This window comes from Ischnura elegans, chromosome 8 (genome assembly GCF_921293095.1).
Source record: "Ischnura elegans chromosome 8, ioIscEleg1.1, whole genome shotgun sequence".
NCBI classification, from domain to species: Eukaryota; Metazoa; Arthropoda; class Insecta; order Odonata; family Coenagrionidae; genus Ischnura; species Ischnura elegans.
This window is the reverse complement of record NC_060253.1, coordinates 59203366-59225344: the sequence shown is the minus strand read 5'-3', so window position 1 is coordinate 59225344 and position 21979 is coordinate 59203366. Positions and strand designations below refer to the sequence as shown.

General features: G+C 35.5%; 1 protein-coding gene across 2 annotated transcripts in view; it reads right to left on the bottom strand.

Annotated features, from left to right (window-relative positions):
• Positions 1-21979, bottom strand: part of LOC124163443 (neuralized-like protein 4) — a 55283-nt gene that overhangs the window by 21796 nt on the left and 11508 nt on the right. For both annotated transcript variants that reach the window (XM_046540359.1, XM_046540360.1), the window contains exons 4-15: positions 21514-21673; positions 20669-20943; positions 17297-17497; positions 16251-16391; positions 14937-15030; positions 14330-14429; positions 13977-14153; positions 13743-13833; positions 9649-9986; positions 8113-8306; positions 5906-6003; positions 3343-3493 (exon numbers count right to left, since the gene is read on the bottom strand). In XM_046540359.1, coding sequence (XP_046396315.1) covers positions 3343-3493; positions 5906-6003; positions 8113-8306; positions 9649-9986; positions 13743-13833; positions 13977-14153; positions 14330-14429; positions 14937-15030; positions 16251-16391; positions 17297-17497; positions 20669-20943; positions 21514-21673 — 2020 coding nt within the window. The remainder of the gene's footprint in view (positions 1-3342; positions 3494-5905; positions 6004-8112; positions 8307-9648; positions 9987-13742; positions 13834-13976; positions 14154-14329; positions 14430-14936; positions 15031-16250; positions 16392-17296; positions 17498-20668; positions 20944-21513; positions 21674-21979) is intronic.

Genomic DNA, 21979 nt, shown 5'->3' with positions numbered 1-21979 from the left:
ATTTTGTAAGCTTATAACAGGCTTCTCTGAAGGATTTCAAATCTACAGTTAAATTCAAAGTTTCATAAATAAATTCTCCAAAAATACATATAAAATTTACAGCAGCATTAATAAAAATACTTTGGCAGTCTAAATTACCAAATCTATTTCTATTTGAAGACAGCACTTCTTATAGCAGCATATATTATGAAGTCATGAATTTTGTGATTTTTGAACATTTGCAAAATCAATACCACACTTTCTACTCAATTTAAAACTTATTTCTAACTAAGTTACGCAAATAATAACAAATAACTTCAGAATAAAGGAACTATTCAAGGCCATTTATGGATAATATGATGAATCAGCCTCAGAGAGATATTTCAAAGATTCTTAGCCCAACGCAATGTCTTAGCAAGCCATTGGAACATGCTAAATATTTGGCTCACATTCAAAATATTTTGGTCATGCTATTATTAATTAGTTGTATACTCCTTTTCCTCCCCAAAAAATTCTTTTATTCAAACTTCACTGGGCAAATCCTAAAGCACGCTATCAGAAACACTTTTGGTAACTAAAAAACAAAAACTTAGGCATATTGAAATATTCTACAGCAGAGTTTTCAGCGATGGCGTGGGGAGCAATATGTCTAGCAACTGTAAGTGGCTCATAAAGCGCATTGCTTGGCAACTCCATTTTTTGCAAAATGCAATATTGTATTTACAGTACACTCCCGATTATCCAGGCCAATGATGGGGAGAGACAGCACGAATAATCGAAAAACACGGATAATCCAAGCTTTCACTTAAATGTCTTGTAATTTTCATAATTTACGTAAAGAAAACGATGTACTATTATTTACGCAGTTATTCTGTATTTTAAGAGTGTTTCCCGGACTCATTGAGAGCTTTCTATGTCAGTTCGCGATCTTTTTAGTGGCGATAACATGGTTGTATTTGTATTATTAATGCTCCATGTAAAGGCCTGTTTAGACGATACATTAACACGTACGAGTTAATGTACTTTAAGAGTGTTTCCCGGACTCATTGAGAGCTTTCTATGTCAGTTCGCGATCTTTTTAGTGGCGATAACATGGTTGTATTTGTATTATTAATGCTCCATGTAAAGGCCTGTTTAGACGATACATTAACACGTACGAGTTAATGTACGTTTGCGTGAATGATTTTTGTGGACCGGAACGGAACATGTACGAATGCATGAACCAAATTAGAACAGGTTCTTCTGTGCATGCATTCGCACAAGTTGGGTGGTTACACGGTGCATTTTGGCGTTCATTCTCGCATTCATACATTTAGACATTAACCCGTACGTGTTAATGTACTGTGTAAACAGGCCTTTAGGTCTGATTTTGAAAACCACACATTCGTGGTTGTTTGATCACGGATACAGAAGTGGTTTGTGTGAATGCTTCAAAACCACTGCTTGACGTCGGAAACTATACTGTCAGGCACCACGCCAAGTAATCTCGTCTCGCACAAGTTGCCCGGGTTGCAACTACTGCACGAACGTGTATCCGTGATCAAGGAGAGTGGTCGTGCACTGCGAGGCTTGGAAAAAAAGAACACGGTGCTCCCGTGAATGCAGCTAGTGCGTGATCCCTACCATTTTACCAAGCGGATTCTAACAGAAATAATAAGCCCAGTGTATCCTAGCATTAATGTCATATTTCCGATGATTTTGCCTCCGATTTATTTTTTAAAGATCGCAGAAAAAATTGAGCGAGATTGAAAATCATGCACAGATAATCCGCAACCCGGATAAACCACAGCCAGATGATCGGGAGTCTGCTGTACTTTACAATTGTTCTAAAACTAGTATGCTCCACTAATTAAATTTATTTGAAATTTTTTCTCCCATTATTAATGTGCATAATCTCAAAATATTTTTATTGGTGTGCCTCAGCTCTCACTCAAAGAAATATTTTTTTCTTTGCTTTCTATAAATATATCTTGAGAATCATGTTTTCATGCATGACTTCATAATTTTAGTAAATATGGGCTAAATATTTTGCATGCCTCAATAGTTCACCAAGACCTACTGTCGGATCAAGAATCTTTGAAATACCTCTTGGGGCCGGTTCACCATATTTACCCTGCTTATTTTAAATTATTCTTCTAGGCCTAAAACACATTTTTTTAAATATCCAAGACAATGTACCCACACCTCCCACATGAGTTAAAAATGTAAATGACCAGCAAGTATCTTGCATAAAGCAGGAAAATCTTGGTATGTTATGTCGGAAGTCACTTCCAGGGGACAACTTATTAAAAACAGTAGCTACATACTTTAAATATAGCTTCAAGGATTATTAAAATTGATAAATTATAATTGAAAAGCTTACCTATTATCAATAACAAACCAGTCTGTTAACCACAAAAAATCCTCCTCAGATGTCATGACACTGATCCATTTAATAAAATACATTACTCAAGAATGTGTTAGTGAACTATTACAAGAAAAATTTACTGATTACTACCATTACAGATGATTGCTATCTGGCACATGAACATGCAAATTAAATCTATACCTAATCCCAGAAATAAAATGTTTCAAAGTATACATTTTCTAACAAGAACAATATTTAACAGTAAAAATCTATATTAAATTGTGATATAACATATGATTTTAGGCTCAATAATAGCCAAAACTCCATGCAGATGAATTCAACGACAACGTAACTTAATATGCCAATGAATTTCATAATCTGATAAATACTACGATAGTAAGCACAACAGCTGACGCAATGTATTTTCCATTGTAAGAATGGATTGTTTTATACTTTTTGTGATCATTCTCTGTGAGACATAATGATAATGATGACGTAATATAAGAGGAACGTAGCCACCATACCCTTTGAGAAGTATCTACAGGTCACTAGTTAACCAATGTTACATTCATTAATAAAAAAGTTATCACCACATATCTATCAGAAGCTGCCTATCAATGCCATGGATCAAGTTGACTTTATCTCCCAGTAAAAATTGTGACACTTCAAAAATCAAATTAAGAAACAAAAATTGTTAAAACAAAATTTCATTAACATGGGCGAAGTATGTAAGATAATCTTTCATTTTACAAGGAAAATGAGAGCTAGAATTTTCTTCTTGTTACCCTAAATACAATATCACCTGAGAATACTAACCATTGAGCTCATAAAGCATGTTCTTTCCAAATTAAAACTGTATCAAAAAAACATTTGCAACCTACAATAAGGAGGAGCCACTGTTTTACACGCACATATTGTAGAGTATCATAAAAGATAGCCATAAGCACTGTATAATGAATCTTCAAACAGCATATAACTGATAAAGCCACAACTACCCTTGCAGTTAAATCACTTACGTGGGGGTATGCTTTCACAGGCCATTCCTTGGTCCTCTCCATTAACATAGTAATGGAGGGATCCATCAACATGCCTCATCATCCCTATCCGACTGCCAACCTCCAAGGAATCCAGGTCACAGCGGTAGCCATTCCGAACTGTCACACCATCCTACATATTTTTCATTTGTACATAGATCAATTACACATGCATTTCATACAATAAATTTTGGTTTTAATGAAGATGGTAAATTTACTGATAATAATAACACTATGTTATAATAAATGTTAATAATATCTATATCATGGATTGAATTTCATTAATTAAGAAGTGATCATTCACACTTTAGTAGTTACCCTAAGGCGTAAATGCACCAATGTATTCAAATAAAAACAGAAATCAAAACAATCATAAGAAATATCAGAGCATAAATTATGGCATGTATCCATATTATGAAATATTATTTGATAGATAGACATGATACACATTACTGGCGAAGATATATCAATTTACATTGATGAGTCAAATTACTCATTCACACTAATGATTTACAAATTCTTACTGTATAATAAGACTTAGGTTCAAGAGAAGGAGAGCTTTCAATCGCAAAAAATTGTCTTTCCACAAAAAGTAGAGCCTGAGAGCAGAGGAAATTTCTTAGTATCCGATCAAACTCATCATAGATGGGGATAGCTGAAAACATTAACATTAAATACATGAATTTTGGATTTCAATTAAATTTAACTTTAAAAATAACTCAATAACAACAACTAATGGATACAAGCTGTTTACATCATTTCATATTAATGAGGTTAAACCCATGATCACTCTGTCATTCAAAACAAAAATAACAATCTGATAACACTAAAACAACAAAATAATATTTCTTCAAGTATAGTTCTCCACCGACAACAGAAAAAAATGATTGGCAACTCCTTTTGATAGTTACTGCAGTTGAGATGTGGTCTGCACTTATCGCATTACATACCCAAGGGTATAAACAAGTTTTTATAAGAAGGTAGCAGTGTAACATTTCATCTCAATAATTCTATTTTTCTGCTGTTGTGTCACACAAACTACCAATTTAGTTCTTAAAGATGCTTTACCCACTTCACCAGAACAATTGTATGCTTACATTGTATCAATGTCAAGCATGATGGCTACATTCACACATATGTCAACAACACTGACCACTTATCCAGCTACAATCTGAGTGAAGACAAAATTTTAAAAAACTGGGGGAAGAGTTTGTGGTTGGGTCTTATGCACATTGCCATAATGGGTTGCAGGAACCATATGGGAGCAAACTTCATGTAGACAGATTTTTTAAGTAGTTTCTGTGATCACCACTTTCCGATGACAATGAGTTCTGCATTATTTTTTTCGCCCCATTAATTTTTGAAATATGAATCTCCATTGAAATGAAGATAAGAAATTATTGCATGTGTGCACTATAAACCATGCTTCAGTGTCCTCTATCTGATTATCAAGAGATCTCAAGGATTTATTCGTAGACTGCCAATAGTGCTATTAGGAGCAGATTTATGTAATCCTAGATAGTTGATAACTTTGTACATGATATTTTAAATGCAAGTACATATATTTTCTGGTGTAATCACATTACATCAAATCTTTGTAGTAAAAACTGCTCATTGTGGAAAAAATATTATTACGCAGAATTCATAGTTAATTTTCCGAGTTATTTAAAGGCAAGAGAGTAAAAGATGACGGTGCGTAAATACTTCACAACACTCAATCTCACAGAATTCCCAAATACTAGTACAGAAACTGCATGTAGCCAAGTTGACACACTGTGGCCAACCTTGGTAGATATACCGGCAATGAAGCCAAATATTCTCATACTCTGCAAATGACATTTGATTTTACTAGAAGTGAAGCTGGAGTATATCAAAGCTACTTTTCAGGGCTCTATTGGCTTAAATTTAAACGACTTTATGCATAAAATCCATAGTATTAATGATACAGCCAATCCAGGTTTTAACACATACTCATACACAACGAACAATAATCCTAACTATCTAAATTCCTTGCCCTTAATCATCCTCAAGTACAGCCTTGATATGATAAATGATAAAAAATTACAAAAAAATAGATCAAATGAAATATGACTCCTTTGAGCTCTGAGAGTCCATTATTTAACCAATAAAATATACTTAACTAAACTATTACACCAAGGAAACATGTTAGAAACTTCAAAACAGTGAAGCACTGATCAAGTTGGACACTAATAGACTAATATATTCCAAAAGCACATTAAAAATTCAAGATTTCATTCATTGAATGAAATTTTCAGTAGTCATAGCCAATAACAGACCAACTATCTATTCATTCCAGCAACAACTTGAAGCAAATTTTAAGGGTATGCATGTGATGAAAATGATTCTAAGATTTGGGATTTGTAACACTTAAAAATTAAAAAAATGTATGGAAAATTATTTTTACCATAAAACAAATTCAAACATCTATAAAGATAGTTGGAATGAATTTTAGTGGCTCACAGAACTAATGCAAGCTATAAAAAAATAAAGGAATGGTTGATCGTCTATAAAAAAAACAACTCACCTGCATAACAGAAGACCCACTCAACATCCAAGTATCATGGTCAATATCTGTCATGGTACATGGGAAGTCTAGATTATCAGGCTTAATTGCAGTCACCCCTAAAGATAAATATGCGAGAAAAATAATATTTACTGAAAATGATTACTGCACAAAAGGCTGTTCCTTATTTTTCAACATAAAACCTTTCAGCTCTCACCCATAAATTTTGTTTAAATGCCTCTAATAGATTCTTATGCTATATTTTAACGAGATTGGAGCATTCCTACCTATGCCAAATTGAATGCAAAATTAAGTGAAAAACACGTCCAGATCTGCCACACTGAATCACACAGGAACCTGCCGACGTAAGAAATCTACGAAGAAGTTAGTCAAACCTTAGCTCTTAATTGCAGCAATATGAACTTGGGTAATTACTCTAGTATGTTAATACTGTTGTCTCAAGGAATGTGTGCATAATACAGAAAAAATGGCTGTAAAATGATAAAACGATAGAAAATTTCCCATAATGTTTGCAAAAAAACTTATGTCAAAAAAAAAATACTCATATTATGAATAATGGGATTTCATTATTTATCAAACTATTATAAAAAATTTCTAATGGATCTAATAAACTTGATAAATTTTGGTGATAGGCCTAAAATAGAATAGGATTCTAAAGAGTGCTAGAAAGGGCTTTTTAATAGAGCACTAACTCTTAAAAGAAATAGCCGAATAAAGGAAAAATGTGGCTCCAGAGAGAATTTTGTATAAAGAAAAGATTCAAAATTTTTCACTCAACTTCACCTTAACAATTGTTCCAAGACATGCAACTCAAGCCAATTGTTAAAGATTCCATAAAAATTTATAGGTGATACCGGGAGGGACATTATCCCAAATTTGCTAAAACACTAATGAACACGCCTCTTCCATAAAAAAATTAGTGAATGAAATATACTGGAGCCCAAATATGTCCTGCAAATGGAGTTGACATTGAGAATAAATAAGAGACACTGTACTAAGTCAAAATAAAAGAGAAAAAATTACATAAAATGTGGGACAGGGTCCTTGAGTAATATGCCAAATGTAATGGATAGCACAATGATAAAAAGGAAAAACCTCCTTAATTGTAGGCCAAATAAACAACTTGAGTAAATTATTTCAGGCATAAATGAAAAGTATTCACCACTAATTGCAATCAAGTTGAATATGATAAGGTTTCAGTGGACATTAAGATAGGAAGTTGTAAAACCCTTAATGATGGGGTTGCACTAATATAGCGATGATATAAAAATACTAATGCAGAATGAGTGCCATTCATCTGGTGAGCTGCTTAATTTATTGCCCTTCTATGATAATTAATAAATCCTAAAGTCAAATTTTAACAGTACTTGCTATATTTGAATTAAAATAAATACCATATTTCTCCGTTTATAGTCCCCACCCCTAATTCATAGGCATCAGTTTCCAGAAAAATTTAAATAATGCGCTTGAATAAAGCCCCCTCTTTACTTTTACAATGGGTATTTTTGGAATAAAAGGGGGGACTATATTCAAATAAATACGATAATGATGGAAGATACCTTTGCTAATATAATGTAGTATTCTTCTATCCTTAAATTCATACGTTCATTTCTTTACTTTTTAAAATATACTGTCAATTATATGAGACTTCTCGTCATAAAACAAACAATAGATAAACTGGGAGAGTAGATAAGTAGAAAGTTATTTAGCCCATAGGTGAACTCAAGTTAGCTTCACAGATTTTTTTCGACATTTTTCACCAATAAATAGTAATTATCGCGCCAAATGATATTGAGAAGGTTAAAATATTTCAATAACTCAGCTGAAAGTATTTACAAAATTATTATTTTACTTTTACCATTATGAAAAATATGATTAAAAAATTATCTGCCACTAAGATAGCATCACTTTTACTGTGATCAACATCATTTCATCATATTGTCATGAAAACTAAATTGAAAATTATTAATTGCTATATTTCACCCCAATTCAAGCAAAAAAACCAATAACTCCTAATTTCCCCTTGAAATCCTCAATTAAACTCGTTGTTCAATGAGCGTATGTTTATGACATCTGATTGAATTTGATTTCACATGAACATAAGGAAAATAAATGACAGGGGTAACAGTAACCCTGATGATACAGTCAAATGGATGCTTTATGGATAATTAGTACCCTGAAAAAAATAATGGAAATTAGAACCTTACCAGCTTCTATTGAGCCTGACCACCGATCCACCATTTTCTCAATTACTACTTCAAACATTTCGCCTTCTCTCAATGCTCTGTTGCTTATAACTATGGCATCATTGAACTCCCCAAAAGCTCTTGGCCGAGAGGCAGTAAGTCCATTGTTTGAAACTCTGGCATTTTTTCCATGCACATGATGAAATCGTAAATCACTGCAAAGAGGAAAGAACAATTAAGTTCAACCTGGCATTAACAAATTCAGTGCGGAGCATGTCAATTGACGTGCTCTACCAGTCAGGCTGGGAGCCCTATCTCTGCCTCTGCACGTGACTTAAATCCACTTCCGAGTTTTCCGATCATGTGTATGGCCTTCAGCAAGCTCCTCTTTTGAACAGTGTGCGCTGTTTGTAAAAAGCAGTATTTGAATGGAAGTTATGGCGCGGAAACCTCCCTCTATTTTACTTTCTTATTTTATCAGCCGATTCTGACGACTTTCATGAAAATCAGGCCTGCATTGAATGTGCTAATGCTTAACATAACCTTACCATAGAAGATGATTTTCTTAAGGCCGCTATACATGGCGAATGATCATGCTGAATGATCACGTGATCATTCACAGGATCATGCAAGCAAAATAGAACATGTTCTAATTTTCACTGAATGATCAGGCGCATGAAGGTTCATTCGCGAATTGTTCCGTCATGCATGGTGAATGATCATGCGCATGATCACGCTGAATGATCATACGAATGAAATCATTCGCCGTGTATAGCAGCCTTTAAATGCAGTACATACTACAATCTACAAACTTTTACTTTTTGAAAAGACAAATATTAATTAATCACATTAAGGCCTCAATGGTAATGTAAAGGAAAACAACTTTGATTGGGGAAATGTCATTGAATTGATTTATGAATTATGTAGTCAATCTCTGGGAGAGCTTCCACCTCCGCTTTACAAAATCCAATGCTCACAAACAGAAGCCATGAATCCAAAACAGGCCAAACAGAGACATCTGATCTAACTTGATCAGGTCTTATCAGGAATTAAATAAAGTCTGAAATAAATTTGATCAGAGTCTTAATAAAGTCTGATCTAACTAGATCAGCTGGATCATTCCAACTCAGTTAAACAAACGTTTCTCCCTTAGGGTCTTTTGATGACAATTGCTGTAAGTATTCATCTCAAAATAAATATACCGAGACCAATTTGCAGAAAAAAGGATTGCTTGAAAGTTAGGTTCAAGACAACAGAAACCAGTCAAATAAATTTATAAGATGTTTTTGAGGAGAAAACCCTCCTTGCTAAGAAGCTTAAGGTGAAGCAAAAAATATGGAGTTTTGGCTTTGACTGACAATGATATTACAGGTATTTCAGCTAGCAAAATCACCACTCAGATGTGATAAAACATGGATTTCAATCCTATTCTATCACTGATTTGAATGGTCAACAGTTAAATTAGAAAGTGGTACCTTTATATCCAAATTATCTGCAAATTACGGCAATCAATGGTGAAATACTTTAGAAGAATAACTACATAAAAATTGAAAATACCTGTAGAGAGCTGCATTAGAGAATCCTGATCTCACAGTATCAGCTGGGGAATGTAGACCATGCTGATAAACACCGGTTAAGTTGCCTGACTGACCATATTGAGTAACTGAAGAAGCAGGTAGCTGTCCAGCTGAGTACAATATGCTATGTACAGCAGCCGATGATGAAAATGGAGAGGAGGGGTCAATGATAGTTGCCTGTGCTGCCTGGCCATATAAATCAATAACTCCATATGTTGCCTCAGGGATATTTGATGCAGCTGGTCCTTGATCAATACCATTAACAAAAAAATGCAAAGTGCCAGTATCCCTTCTCATGACACCAACTCTATCGCCAACCTAAAATGGTTTAAGAAAGAATGCATCCATCAATGAATATATTGGTTGGCCATCAATTAGCAGATAGTCAACTCTTAGCAAATACATACAAATACAGTAGATGATCACGAACCCATAATCCAAAACACCAGAATATCTATTTCCCGGAAGATTTTGACAACCTTGTGCTTTCTGTTGTCCCAGCAAAATGAGAGACAAATGAGCCATTAAAAGCATCTTGGCTTCCAAGATCATCAAAAAGTGAGAATCTCATTTCTGGTATGCATACATGTAAGTCGATGCTGATTTAACACCATAGTAACAGCAACATGTGTTGCCTTATTTCACATACCATATAACCCATCTCTGCAGTTTGAATGGAGTCAGAGAAAGATGTTTACGCAATGAGCTGATCAAAACTGACTCACTTTTTTTCTTGGTGGGTCTAAAGGAGACAAAGTTGGTCCTTGAATTGCTGTGCGAGTGAATGTGAGAATTTGTCAGTGCAGCAGACTCCTGATTACCCATCTGAGGTTTATCCGTGTTGCGGATTATCCATGCACGAGTTCATACTACTTTTACATTTTCTGCGATCTTTATAAAGAAATAAAATCCGACACAAAAGCACCAAGATATTTGCATTTAAATGTCGGGTTATACCGAGCTTATTATTTCCGTTAGAATCCTCTTCGTAAACTGGAATTATTTTATTTACTTGCTAAAAAGGAATTTTTCAAGTTTACTTGGACATCAGATCCAACATAGTAGATGACGATCAGCAGCCGGAAAAAAGCTCTTGATTAATTTTAGAAGGTTCTTCAAAAGTAAACTAATCGTAAAGAAATAAAAATGTTATGTATGATCTCTAATTGTATATTTTATACAGCAAGCTCAAAAGTAATGCCCTGGCCTCGCATGCAGTTGAATACAGCCCAAGGGAACCGAAGAATTCGTCGTACTCAGGAATGTTTATGCCACGACTAGTCAAGGTCTGACTGTAAGGGAAGGAATAGTAGAAATGAAAGCAGCGAGAGAAGTGGAAGTAGAGATGGCATGAGTCATAGCCAGGCACTAGCTAGCAAAGAAAATTCGCCATAAGTCCTGGATTCCTATAACTGCTGCTGCGCGATGGCATTATCGCATGCGCGTTACCTTAACGGGAGTTACGCACTCCTTTTCATTGACGTGCGCGATCCCGCTCAGTGACCACGGATCAGCAGTTGCATCCCAGGCAACTTGTGCAAGACGCGACTACACAGCGTGGTGCCTGATGTCTATAGTTCCCTAAGTCGCGAAGTGGTTTCGAGGTATTCGTGCAAATCACTTTTCTGAATTCGCGATCACGCAGCCGCGGATGCGTGAAACTAGGTATTACATGGAGCACTAAAAATATGAGAACAATCGTATTATCGCCACTAAAAAGATCCCGGTCAGGAAAGGAAAGCTCCTTATGATTCCAGATAGCAATCTAAAATAACAGGCAATGCATGCACCCAAATAATAATAGATTGTTTGATTTGCGTAAATTTTAAAAATTACAAGAAATTAAAGTAAAAGTTTGGATTATTCGTGTTTTCTGATTATTCTCTCTCCTCTCTCCCTCTCCCCATCATTAGACCGGAAAATCGGGAGTATGTGGTATCTGCATTTCCCATGGCTCTCAGACCACACTTTTTTCATGCTATGCTGTACCATGCTATCTCTACTTCCACTTCCCCCACTGCCTACACTTCTCCTACTCCCTTCCTCTCCAGTTTGACCTTGGCTAATCACGGCATAAATACCGTATTTGCACGAATCTAAGACGAACACGATTCTAAGACGACCCCCCCTTTTTTGGAACTACGCTTGGGAAAAAAAGTTTTCCTAATAACGATACGAATAAGCGATGAATGCGGGAATGTTTGGCTAGGTTGCCTTTGTCCCAGGAAACTCAGGCTTTTTGGCGCGTAATTATGATTAGATTTTAGCGCGTAATATTTCTTACAGGAATATTTCTTTGCAGGGGCCATGGTCCGAAGACGAATAAAATTAAACTGGTGAAAATGAAATCTGACTTTATTAAACCCACACGGAAAACACTCCGTAGTTTGAAGTCAAGCCACCCTGGAAAGTAGGGAACCACTCGTACGAGGTGAAGTTCGGAACTGATGCTATCGCGTTCGGCGTACGCGACGGGAAATGATCAATGCGGGAACGATGGATCGGGATTCCGAGGTATAACTTTTCATTTGAAAGCGGCATTGCAATGAATATTCTCTGCCATCGTACTACTCTGAAAGGCACGGTTAATCACAACTGAATCGATCTCTCTAATCAGAGGCAATTCATGTTGCCTTTTTACCGTTGCTCTGAGAAAAATGCAACGACTTTGTAGCAGTTTATTCCGCGATATTGAGGCTTTAACGTTACAATTTAGGTAAATTGTAACCAATCACGCGATCATTTTGTGAGTTGATCGAGCTATAACTTGAATGGAGCCGAACCAAAGGTAAAGCAGGCAATCTCGCGAATAAGGCATAAGTGAACCCGGCGCGGCGCGCCACGGCGACTGATGAGCACACACCGAATCTTTGCCTGCTGCCCAAAAATGAAAAATGTTTTTTTTTACTTGAACGCAAAATTAATTATGCTAAATTACTGTTCAGCTATTTTGACGTTGATTTTTCGTTGTATAGCTATCAGGTGGCAAACTCAGGTGACCATGATTTTTCCAACGTAAATTATGCAACCCGATTGACGTCGAGAATTTTGCATCCGATTGTAAGACGAACCCTCTTTTCTGCATGAGTAAGAAGGGAAAAAAACCTCGTCTTAGATTCGTGCAAATACGGTATGTCTGAGTGGGACGAAATCTCCTGTTCCTTTGGACAGTATTCAATCGAATGTGAGGCTATGGTAATAATTGCAAATTTACTATAAGAAGTACATAATTATAGATCCTAGACAACATACCTCTTATTTTGCAATTGGTTAACCATTGATGACTTTTCTAAAATTAATCATGAATTTTTTTCCTGCCGCTGATCGTTGTTTGCATGCAAGAGCAGACATCCGAGAAAACTTGAAACATTCCTTGTCAAAAAGTAAATATAATAATTCCCTTTTTTGAATAGGATTCTAATGGAAATAATAAGCCCAGTGTAATCTTGCATTAACATGCAAATATCCAGTTATTTTTGCATCCGATTAATGTTTTTTAAAGATTGCAGCAAACATCGAAGAAGTGTAAAACTCACGCATGGATAAACCAGAGCCAGATGATCGGGAGTCCGCTGTACAGCATTTCAGCAATCTCATTATTGACAGACACAATTCCCATGCCAATATATAGCCACCCTTGGGAACTATTACAAAGCATACTCCAATTTTCATTAATAAGTGTCACAGTGGATACGAAACCCTAGGGCGGGCTCACGAGGTTACACTCCTGGGCCGAGGTCTGAAGCTTGAAGCTTATCACCTCTGCACCACAGAAGGGGAAGGACAGGAAGGAACAAGGAAGGAGGAGCCGCCGCGATAGGAGCCCGAAGACGCCTCCTGGGAGGGGATAGGGAAGGAAGGGAAGGGACGAGGAATCCCGCACCGTCACAAAGGCGGGCGGGTCCTACTATTAGCGAAACCATAATTTAATATTTCTACAAAAAAGAAAGATTTTCCTATGAGGAAGGAAAATCCTACGATTTTTCGTAGATAGAATAAGTGTCACAGAAAAAAAATCTCTACTTTTCTGCCACACAGAGTTTTCAATAATCTTAAAACAAAATACATACATACCTGCAAGCGATCTAAGTTTTGGCCGTATTCATCAATCACAGTAGTGCCATTGTGCATCACACCATTTCCTGTCATCATCCACGTCCCAGACCTAAGAAAGGAAAGGAAATATTAATATAAGAGTACATTAAAAAATTGAGGGTAAAATTACACATCCAGAACAATTAATGATGATGGGCCTAGAAGAACCAACCTTCATTTTAATGAAGATAATAAGCACTTTTTGAGACTCACCTGACATTGGTCATGGTAGAAGGATATTCAAGATCAGTTGGAGAATGAGTGGTAACTCCAATTTCAATGGATCCAGCCCATTTTGTTACCATCTTGTCCAATCTGACCTCAAACAGTTCGTTATGTTTCAAAGGCCTATTTGTCAAAACTACTCCATTATTGAAGTCATCCGCAGCACTGGAAAATAAATATTTCCATTTAAAAAAATCATTTGGAAGCACCGGACTATCATACGAGTTTCAAAAAGAGAGGGAGAGAAACTGCATACACTTCCATTAAGCATAGCATCAGACTTCTCCCTAAGAATAATTTTACTCATTCCTCATATGGTAATAGGAAATGCTAAAACTTACTTTGGCCTGTGAGCAGTTCGTCCATTGTTAATCACAGCAGCGTGAGTCCCACAGTTTAGATGAAACATCAACCGTTCAACATAATCATCATCAGGAGTATCTGTAATGATCAAATTTGTTACATGTAGGTTTCACTGTATTACAAAATCAACTCACAAAAATAAAAACCAAGGCCGCCTGTCACAAACGTTACATTACAAACAATACATTCTTTACTCAACAGAAAAAATTCTCAATTCTCATTACAAAATTCCTCATGGGTTATTAGTATGTGAATTGTACCATAATTGCTAACTTTTCATGGTTTGGATCGTACCTTGGCTTCCAGGTAATATTGAATAATGCTGAACATGAGGTATTATGTAAAATTATGTTGAGGTATTATGTCAAATATTAGCATAAAACTGACTTCGAAACATTGAAAAATAATGGAACGGCTCACCTGGCTAAAATAAATGGCGGTAAAAATCTCAAAGTAATTCAATGGGAAGCACCAGATCATTTTAACAAACTTCTCCCAAATTTCAGAAAAAACTCATCAACCACAAAAATTGATTCCTCCTTTGCAAACAAAATAGTAACAATTATGAATAGTGGAACTATTTACCATTTAATCCATTTAGCTGCTGATCTCTCAAAACAGTGTTTCTCCTCGTAATTAGGTTCTGCTCCTCCCTCTCATCTCGATCTACAATGGTTACCTAAGAGAGAATAAATCTCTACCGTTTAAAAGATGGAATTATAGAAGTGAAAGGGATTTTTAAAATGCCTCAAATGGTATTTAACAGAGAAACTTATTCACATATTAATGGTTCAAGGAACACCATATAAACCTAATTTTAATCAAATAAAAACAGATAATCTGTAGAAAGTATTTAAAGCATTTCACACACTGTTAAATCATGGCAAGTAAAACATTAAAACATTCCACAAAATTGATATATTTGCTGGTAAATAAGAATACCTCATCCTTGTAGGTAATTAACTGATTGTGATTTATTGTATGGCCAAGCTAAGTCATAGCCAAATGAAAGCAGAGACAAATGATCAGCTTAAATTATAAGAAGCTCAAGTTCATCATACACTTCTTTCTTAGCGACTTAAGTAACTACACAACCTTCAGAACAAAAATGAAGACATAGCTGCCACTCAAAAATATATTATTTACACAGAAATATAAAATAATCTAACGACATTAGCAATGCGCAGTTTTGCTACACCATTCATCTTTAAACCATACCACTAAAATAATGAAATAACTTTTATTATAAATGTTTGATCATTACCATATAACATCAACATATTTGTCAAAGGCTTACAAATATTAGTGATAGCTGAAAAAAATGTTACCTCAGTTTCCATTGGGAGGAAACAGAAAACTGACTTGAATTTCTAATTGGCAAGGAAAACATAAAGGATTTTCCCTTTAAAATTGGATGTTGTTTAGTAAAAGAAAATAATTAAAATGTATGAGTACAATGGAAATATAGACATAGGAAAAGATAGAAAATGAAACAATGAAAGACCAGTGACAGAGTTCTTCAGGTCAAGGCAAGTACGAGAATTAGGATAACACTTTCTTCATTGATTTAATAATTGAAGGTTGTCACTGGGAAAGCAAATTTTGAAGAAAAAAAAATTTCTCTTTTTGTGCAAACTAATCAGTTGATGGAAATGATTGGAATCTTTTGAGTAGCATCTTAATGAAGTGTTTAATGCTTCATTTTAAAAACTTAAAACAGATGAAATAAAAAAGAATTTATAAGGGCTATACATGTGAAAGCAAAACAATTGGCTTTAAAGTGAGAGATTGAATGGGAGACTTCCACTAGACTTGCTCAGAAGATTCTCAGAAAAATAATTACCAAGAGCAAGTGGTTTCTTGCTGATCTTAATCAAAATCCAATTAAATATTAGTTACCTTAACAGTCATTCCATACAGATCAACAACACCCCAAACTTTCTGAGGAACCTTGGTTGCAGCAATGCCTTGATCCAAGCCATTGATAAAATAATGAAGGTTGCCATTTGATTTTCTCATCATAGCAATGCGATCTCCTTCCTGCAGATAGATATCATCTTGTTGAACAGTGAAATTCAATGAACAAAAAATAACCATTACACATAGTTCACTCACCAAACATGAGGATGATAGTTTATTGACAAATCAACAACACTAGAGGCTAAGTTAGTTATAACTTACCCATGCAAGGGTCATTTGCATAATGTATCTAACTCAATAATTTAAAATAATAGCTGATTTTATAAATTATACAAAATGACATTCTAAAATGTATGAGGATTATTCCACAAAATTCGGCCATTAGTTTGCCCCCTGGTTCCCTATATCGACCCCATTCAGCAAATCGTCTTTACTTTATTAGAAAATGAAAACCCCAAAGCCTATTTGCAGCACGAGCAATGGTTTACCAGACATGATAATACTGTAAAATTTCAATTTTACAACAGCATCTTCTCATTACACATCATATTTCTGGAAATAAGAATGATATAAAAACATGAAATGCCTCATTTTTCAGTTATTGAAGGGAAAGAGATTATTAATGGATTGAATCATGAAATCCAAATAATTTAACACTGTTTATAACAAATTAAAATTTTCAAATTGAGTTTTAATGATATAGCAACCCCTAGTAAAATGGGAATAAATTTGTAAAACTGCAGTTTCACAACATTGCAATATCTTGTAAATCATACATTTCACAGCAATCTGAGGCCCAAGGAGCAAACACCAGGTCAAATTTGTGTGGAAAGTCCCATAATGAAAGATGAAAATTTCAGCATTATTACAAAAATAATGGCATGTTACTACACACAACTATTTCTAGCAAAAACCAAAAACAGAAAATTTTGGCCTCATCAAATAAATATGGAGTTAAAGGGGAAAATTTGTATTTGAAGACCTTATATCAAAAAAGTATTAAATAAAGCTAAATGTATACAAACCCGAAGCTCATCCAAATTGAATTCTCCATATTCTCGACGAGTTCCTTTTCCATTCGTTAGTATTCCACAACCAGACATCATTGTCGTTCCAGTTCTGAGGTTAGTCATGGTGGCAGGGAACTCCAGAGTGGAGGGATCATGTGTAGTAATCCCAACTTCAATACTTCCAGACCACTTTGCTACAAGCCGATCAATCCTTATCTGCCAAAGTAGAAGCAACATGTAAGGTTTATGATTATGCTCATAATGCAGCCTTTACATCAATAATTCTTATATACATTTAGGCCAAATTTTAATATCCAACACAATGCATATTGCAGAATGAAAAATGAATAACCTCCATCAAGAATTTTAGCAATAGAACATTTTACAATGAAGATGAAAACAAGCCTACTTCTCTCCAGAAAATGGAGATGAGCCCACACCTTAGAGTTAACAAATTTAAATGACAATTTACACAGGAAGCCTTTGCAAAAAATTTTGGGCCTCTTCTTTTGAAAAGATAAATTGGACTGTGTAAATGTATAGCTAACAATAGACAACCCACCAAGATGAGTGGTGAAAGGGGCATAAGCCATCACTGAAAATTAAGTAGCAGCCCTCAGAGAATAACTCATGTTGTCAGTCGTCATTTAATCATTGAAGTCAAATTCAAAAAGTGAAAGATAAGGTAGCCACTGATGATCTTGGGATGACTTAACACCATTAGATCACATTTAATAAAAAAAGTTGACTGTTGCGATCAGTAGAGGGGAGACAAATCATCACAACATTACGTGAAGACAAAATAATCCACCTTATGAGTTGAAGGTCCCCACACTGCATTCACCAAAGAATGCCGATGAAGAAGCATTTAATTGACTTAATAAAATTGCATGCAAATATTCTTACTAATGTGCAGAAATTCAGATTTGGATAATTGTTAGTGAGAACCATGATGAAAAAACATTCAATTGGGTAAAAATTCTCATGTAGGAAAAATTTTTTCAACCTAAAATGCAGAAAAAATATGAAGCAGAAACACTATTTAGGGATAATTTTTACATCATTCTAATAGGGAAAGAATCATAATGTAAAACAATAATCATTGGATGTGAAAAATGTTAAATGCATAGATACAAAATTCAGATCCAATTCACATTTCATAATTACATAAATCATGAAAAATATTTACCAAAAATTCAATGTGGGACACCAGCTAATAGGATGGTGAACAATTTTCCTTCTCCCCTTGATATTTGCCTAAGAAATATCTGTTAAACCAGTCTTTGGGCATACCAACTTAAGCCAATTAGTTGCTCAATTATTCTACAGAAATACATTTTTTGCCAAATACAGATCAGTATACAGTAAAACTTCGATTTTACGCACTTCGATTTTACATCAAGTCTCGTTTTTACGCAGCGACACTCAAGTCCGGCCGGAAAGCATTGGGAATTCCAATGGTGAAACTTCGATTTTACATCTTTTCTTGATTTTACGCAGTTTTTCGATTTTGCGCAGCATAACCTCAGCCCCAAAGAGGCTGCTAATTTTGATTTTACGCAGTTGTCTTTCGACTTGTTTTGAAAATGCCGACTGGAGCAATATGAAGTTAGGTTATTTATTCATCTAAATGAGTTGCAAAAATGAATACAAGAACGGTTAGAATGACGTTGCGCTGTTGAGTGTTAAACTAAAAACATCGCGAATCTAATTATTGCTTCCCCCTACGCCCTCTCAGTAATATTTCAGGCTCCTTTACGAACGCGAATATCGCTCTTAGTTAAGATATACCGTAGTAGGATATCGAAACCTAAAATATACGGCTATCGCCGTGTATGCGACAGATGATCGCCGGAGATATTAACATTATCACCTTTTGTTTATTATTTGACTTATTGATCGACGCTGTTAATAACATATTTATTGTAATTACAGTAGACGGTCGTTAATCCGGAATATCTATCCCTAACGGTAGGTTTTCTAGAATTTTGCGAACACTATGTTTTCCTTCGCCCCAGCGAAATATAACGGCGAAATGAGCCGTTAAAAATCCTCCCGTGCTACAATTTTGGCTTCCAGGGTGATCCAAAAAAGTTAGTCGTACTTCTAGTATGGACGTAAGTTGATGGTGATTCAACACCATGGTAAAAGCAGCATACGGAGCCTCATTCCGCGGGCTAACCCCACATCTGCGGGACGAATGGAGGCGAGGGAAAGTTGATTGCGCGGCGCGCTTATTAGAGCTGATTCAACTTGTATCTCATTGTCAGTGGCTTTAAATGAAACATGGTTGGAACTTGAATAGCTATTAGCTTAACTCCGCTAGGTGGCAAGCGTTTATTTTTAACGGAACGGAAGTAAATGCCCTCGGAGAATAACTCGTGTCGTCAATCGTCATGCAATCATTGAAGTCAAATTCAAGACGTGAGTGATAAGGCAGTCCCTTTAAACTCAGGAATGGCTTATTACCATTAAATCGAAATACAAAAAGTGTCCGGTGTTGTTATCAGATATGGGGAGGGAAAATATTATGTGAAGATGAGTCACACGGCTTGTGAGTCGAAGGTCCTGGCGCTGAATTCGCGGAAGAATGCCGACAGAGAAGCTATACCCGGTAGATTCTATCTACTAATGCTAAAATTTCATGGGAAAATGCTTTTTTAATGCGTAAAAATTATAAAGAAGAAAGATTGTTCGGGACTATTAATAATTTTTTTATTCATCACTGGTGGCATGACGGTAGTTGTGCGGTTATTTAAATAGCTCACTTTAAAAAATTTATCTAAACACCGGAAAAATTTATTTATTTAAGTAAATTTCAATCTGAATCTGAATTTCCGAGTATCCCGGGTCCTATGTGCTCCATATTATCTATGGTATGCTATTTGGAAGGAGGTAACTGACAGCTGGGGTCATTAGCGCCATGAAGTAAGGGCTGGGGGGAAAGGAACCCTATGTTGGCATTAGCCAGGTTATAATGATAGACCTTAAAGGGACGAGGGCTTAACGTCCCATCTGCTGGACAGAGCGGTGCACTGGAAGTGCCCTCCACATTACTCTCAAGTAGGGATAGGGCCATCTCTGATAAGTTTCTGCAACTGCCAGGACTTGAACCCAGGCCCACAGGGTGTAAAGCCTTTGTGATTAAGGGTTCTAAAAATAATGAGCAAGAGTTATCCTGAAAACTATACTTCTCCTCAATACCAACTCTTGATTTTTACACACTTTGATTTTACACAGTGTCCACATTTCGGTCCCTCCAACTGTGTAAAATTTTACTGTATTCACGATTTCTGCCTAAAAGTACTAAAAGGGCTCCATATGACTAGGTAGCATGCATTCAAAAGCTATTTTATGGAAATATAATTGGAACAAAGGAAAGCTTACCTCAAAGAGCTCATTATCTTTAAGAGGCCTATGCGTCATGACGACACCATTGTTGAAGTCATCCATGGGTCTCCTCCGCTCTGCAGTCCTGCCACCATTGGTCAACCTCACCAGCTGGCCGGTTCGATCAAAGAAACGTAATCTTTCTACAAGAGAAACCGTACCGCCACCTCTGGTCATGCCTGTTCCATCAAAACTTGACGTTACCAGAATGTTGGTTCTAATGGGATTAACTACGACCCCATTGGTCAGACTTAGATTGTTGACTGTTAGGCCTAAGAAAGTTAGGAGGTAAGGTAGCATTTTATGGTATCAGTATAAGAAATTTAACTTCATAAATATTAGCCGATCAACTTTTCAAATTTCAAATGCAAAATAAAGCAAAAAGAATCTGGAATAGCTTGAAAAATGCTGAAATGAAACTGCTGGACATTGAAAATTTTATCAAAAAATGATAAAGAAAAAGTAAAGAAGAATGCAAAGCTGGAATTAAAGAAAGAGTACACACGACTTGCAATAAAAATCTTGGAAGTAATTAAACCAGACCTTAAAATATATCTTTAAATTAACTTCCAAACCCTCATATTCAGTTGAGATTTCATTTACTGGAATAAAAGCTATTACATTCATCTAAAGGTAAAAACTCAGATGACTTCAGGATAATATTATTTATCGCAAAGAAATTTCTAAAGCTTACCATTCATTAAATTAAATTCTTCAGCATTACTTGGCACAAAATATGTAAGTTTATATATTTCAGCAACCAACAGATCTTCCCATTGAAAAGCCATGAAAGCAAATTCATAAAGTGTGGTTGACAAATTAATCACTCAAATAATACTCACTGTCGGATATAGCACAGATCTCATCACTTGGCCCATCACTGGATAACAATGTAACTTGTGCGCACTTCCCAAAAAGGTCAACAACAGCATGGACTTGAGAAGGAATACCAGTGGCAGCTACACCATGTGACAAACCATTAACGTAGAAAACCAATTCCCCCTAAAAATAAATTTGAAAAAAAAAATAATAATCAGTTATGCTGCCAAAGGAATTTCAAATTATGCCTATTTCTTTCCTATTATTCCAGACTGTAACTAAAGTAAGTGATGAGACTAAGAGCAGAATGGAAGAGAAAAACAATAATTTCAATTAGAAATATGTATGCAGATTGAAAATCATGTGGTTTTAGCCACAGTATTTGGCAGTAAATAATAACAATTAGTTCATCATCACTATAAGAAAGGTTTTTATGGTGAATGAAGCAAGATTGAAAAAATTTACTTGATTTGTATCATGGAGAAAATG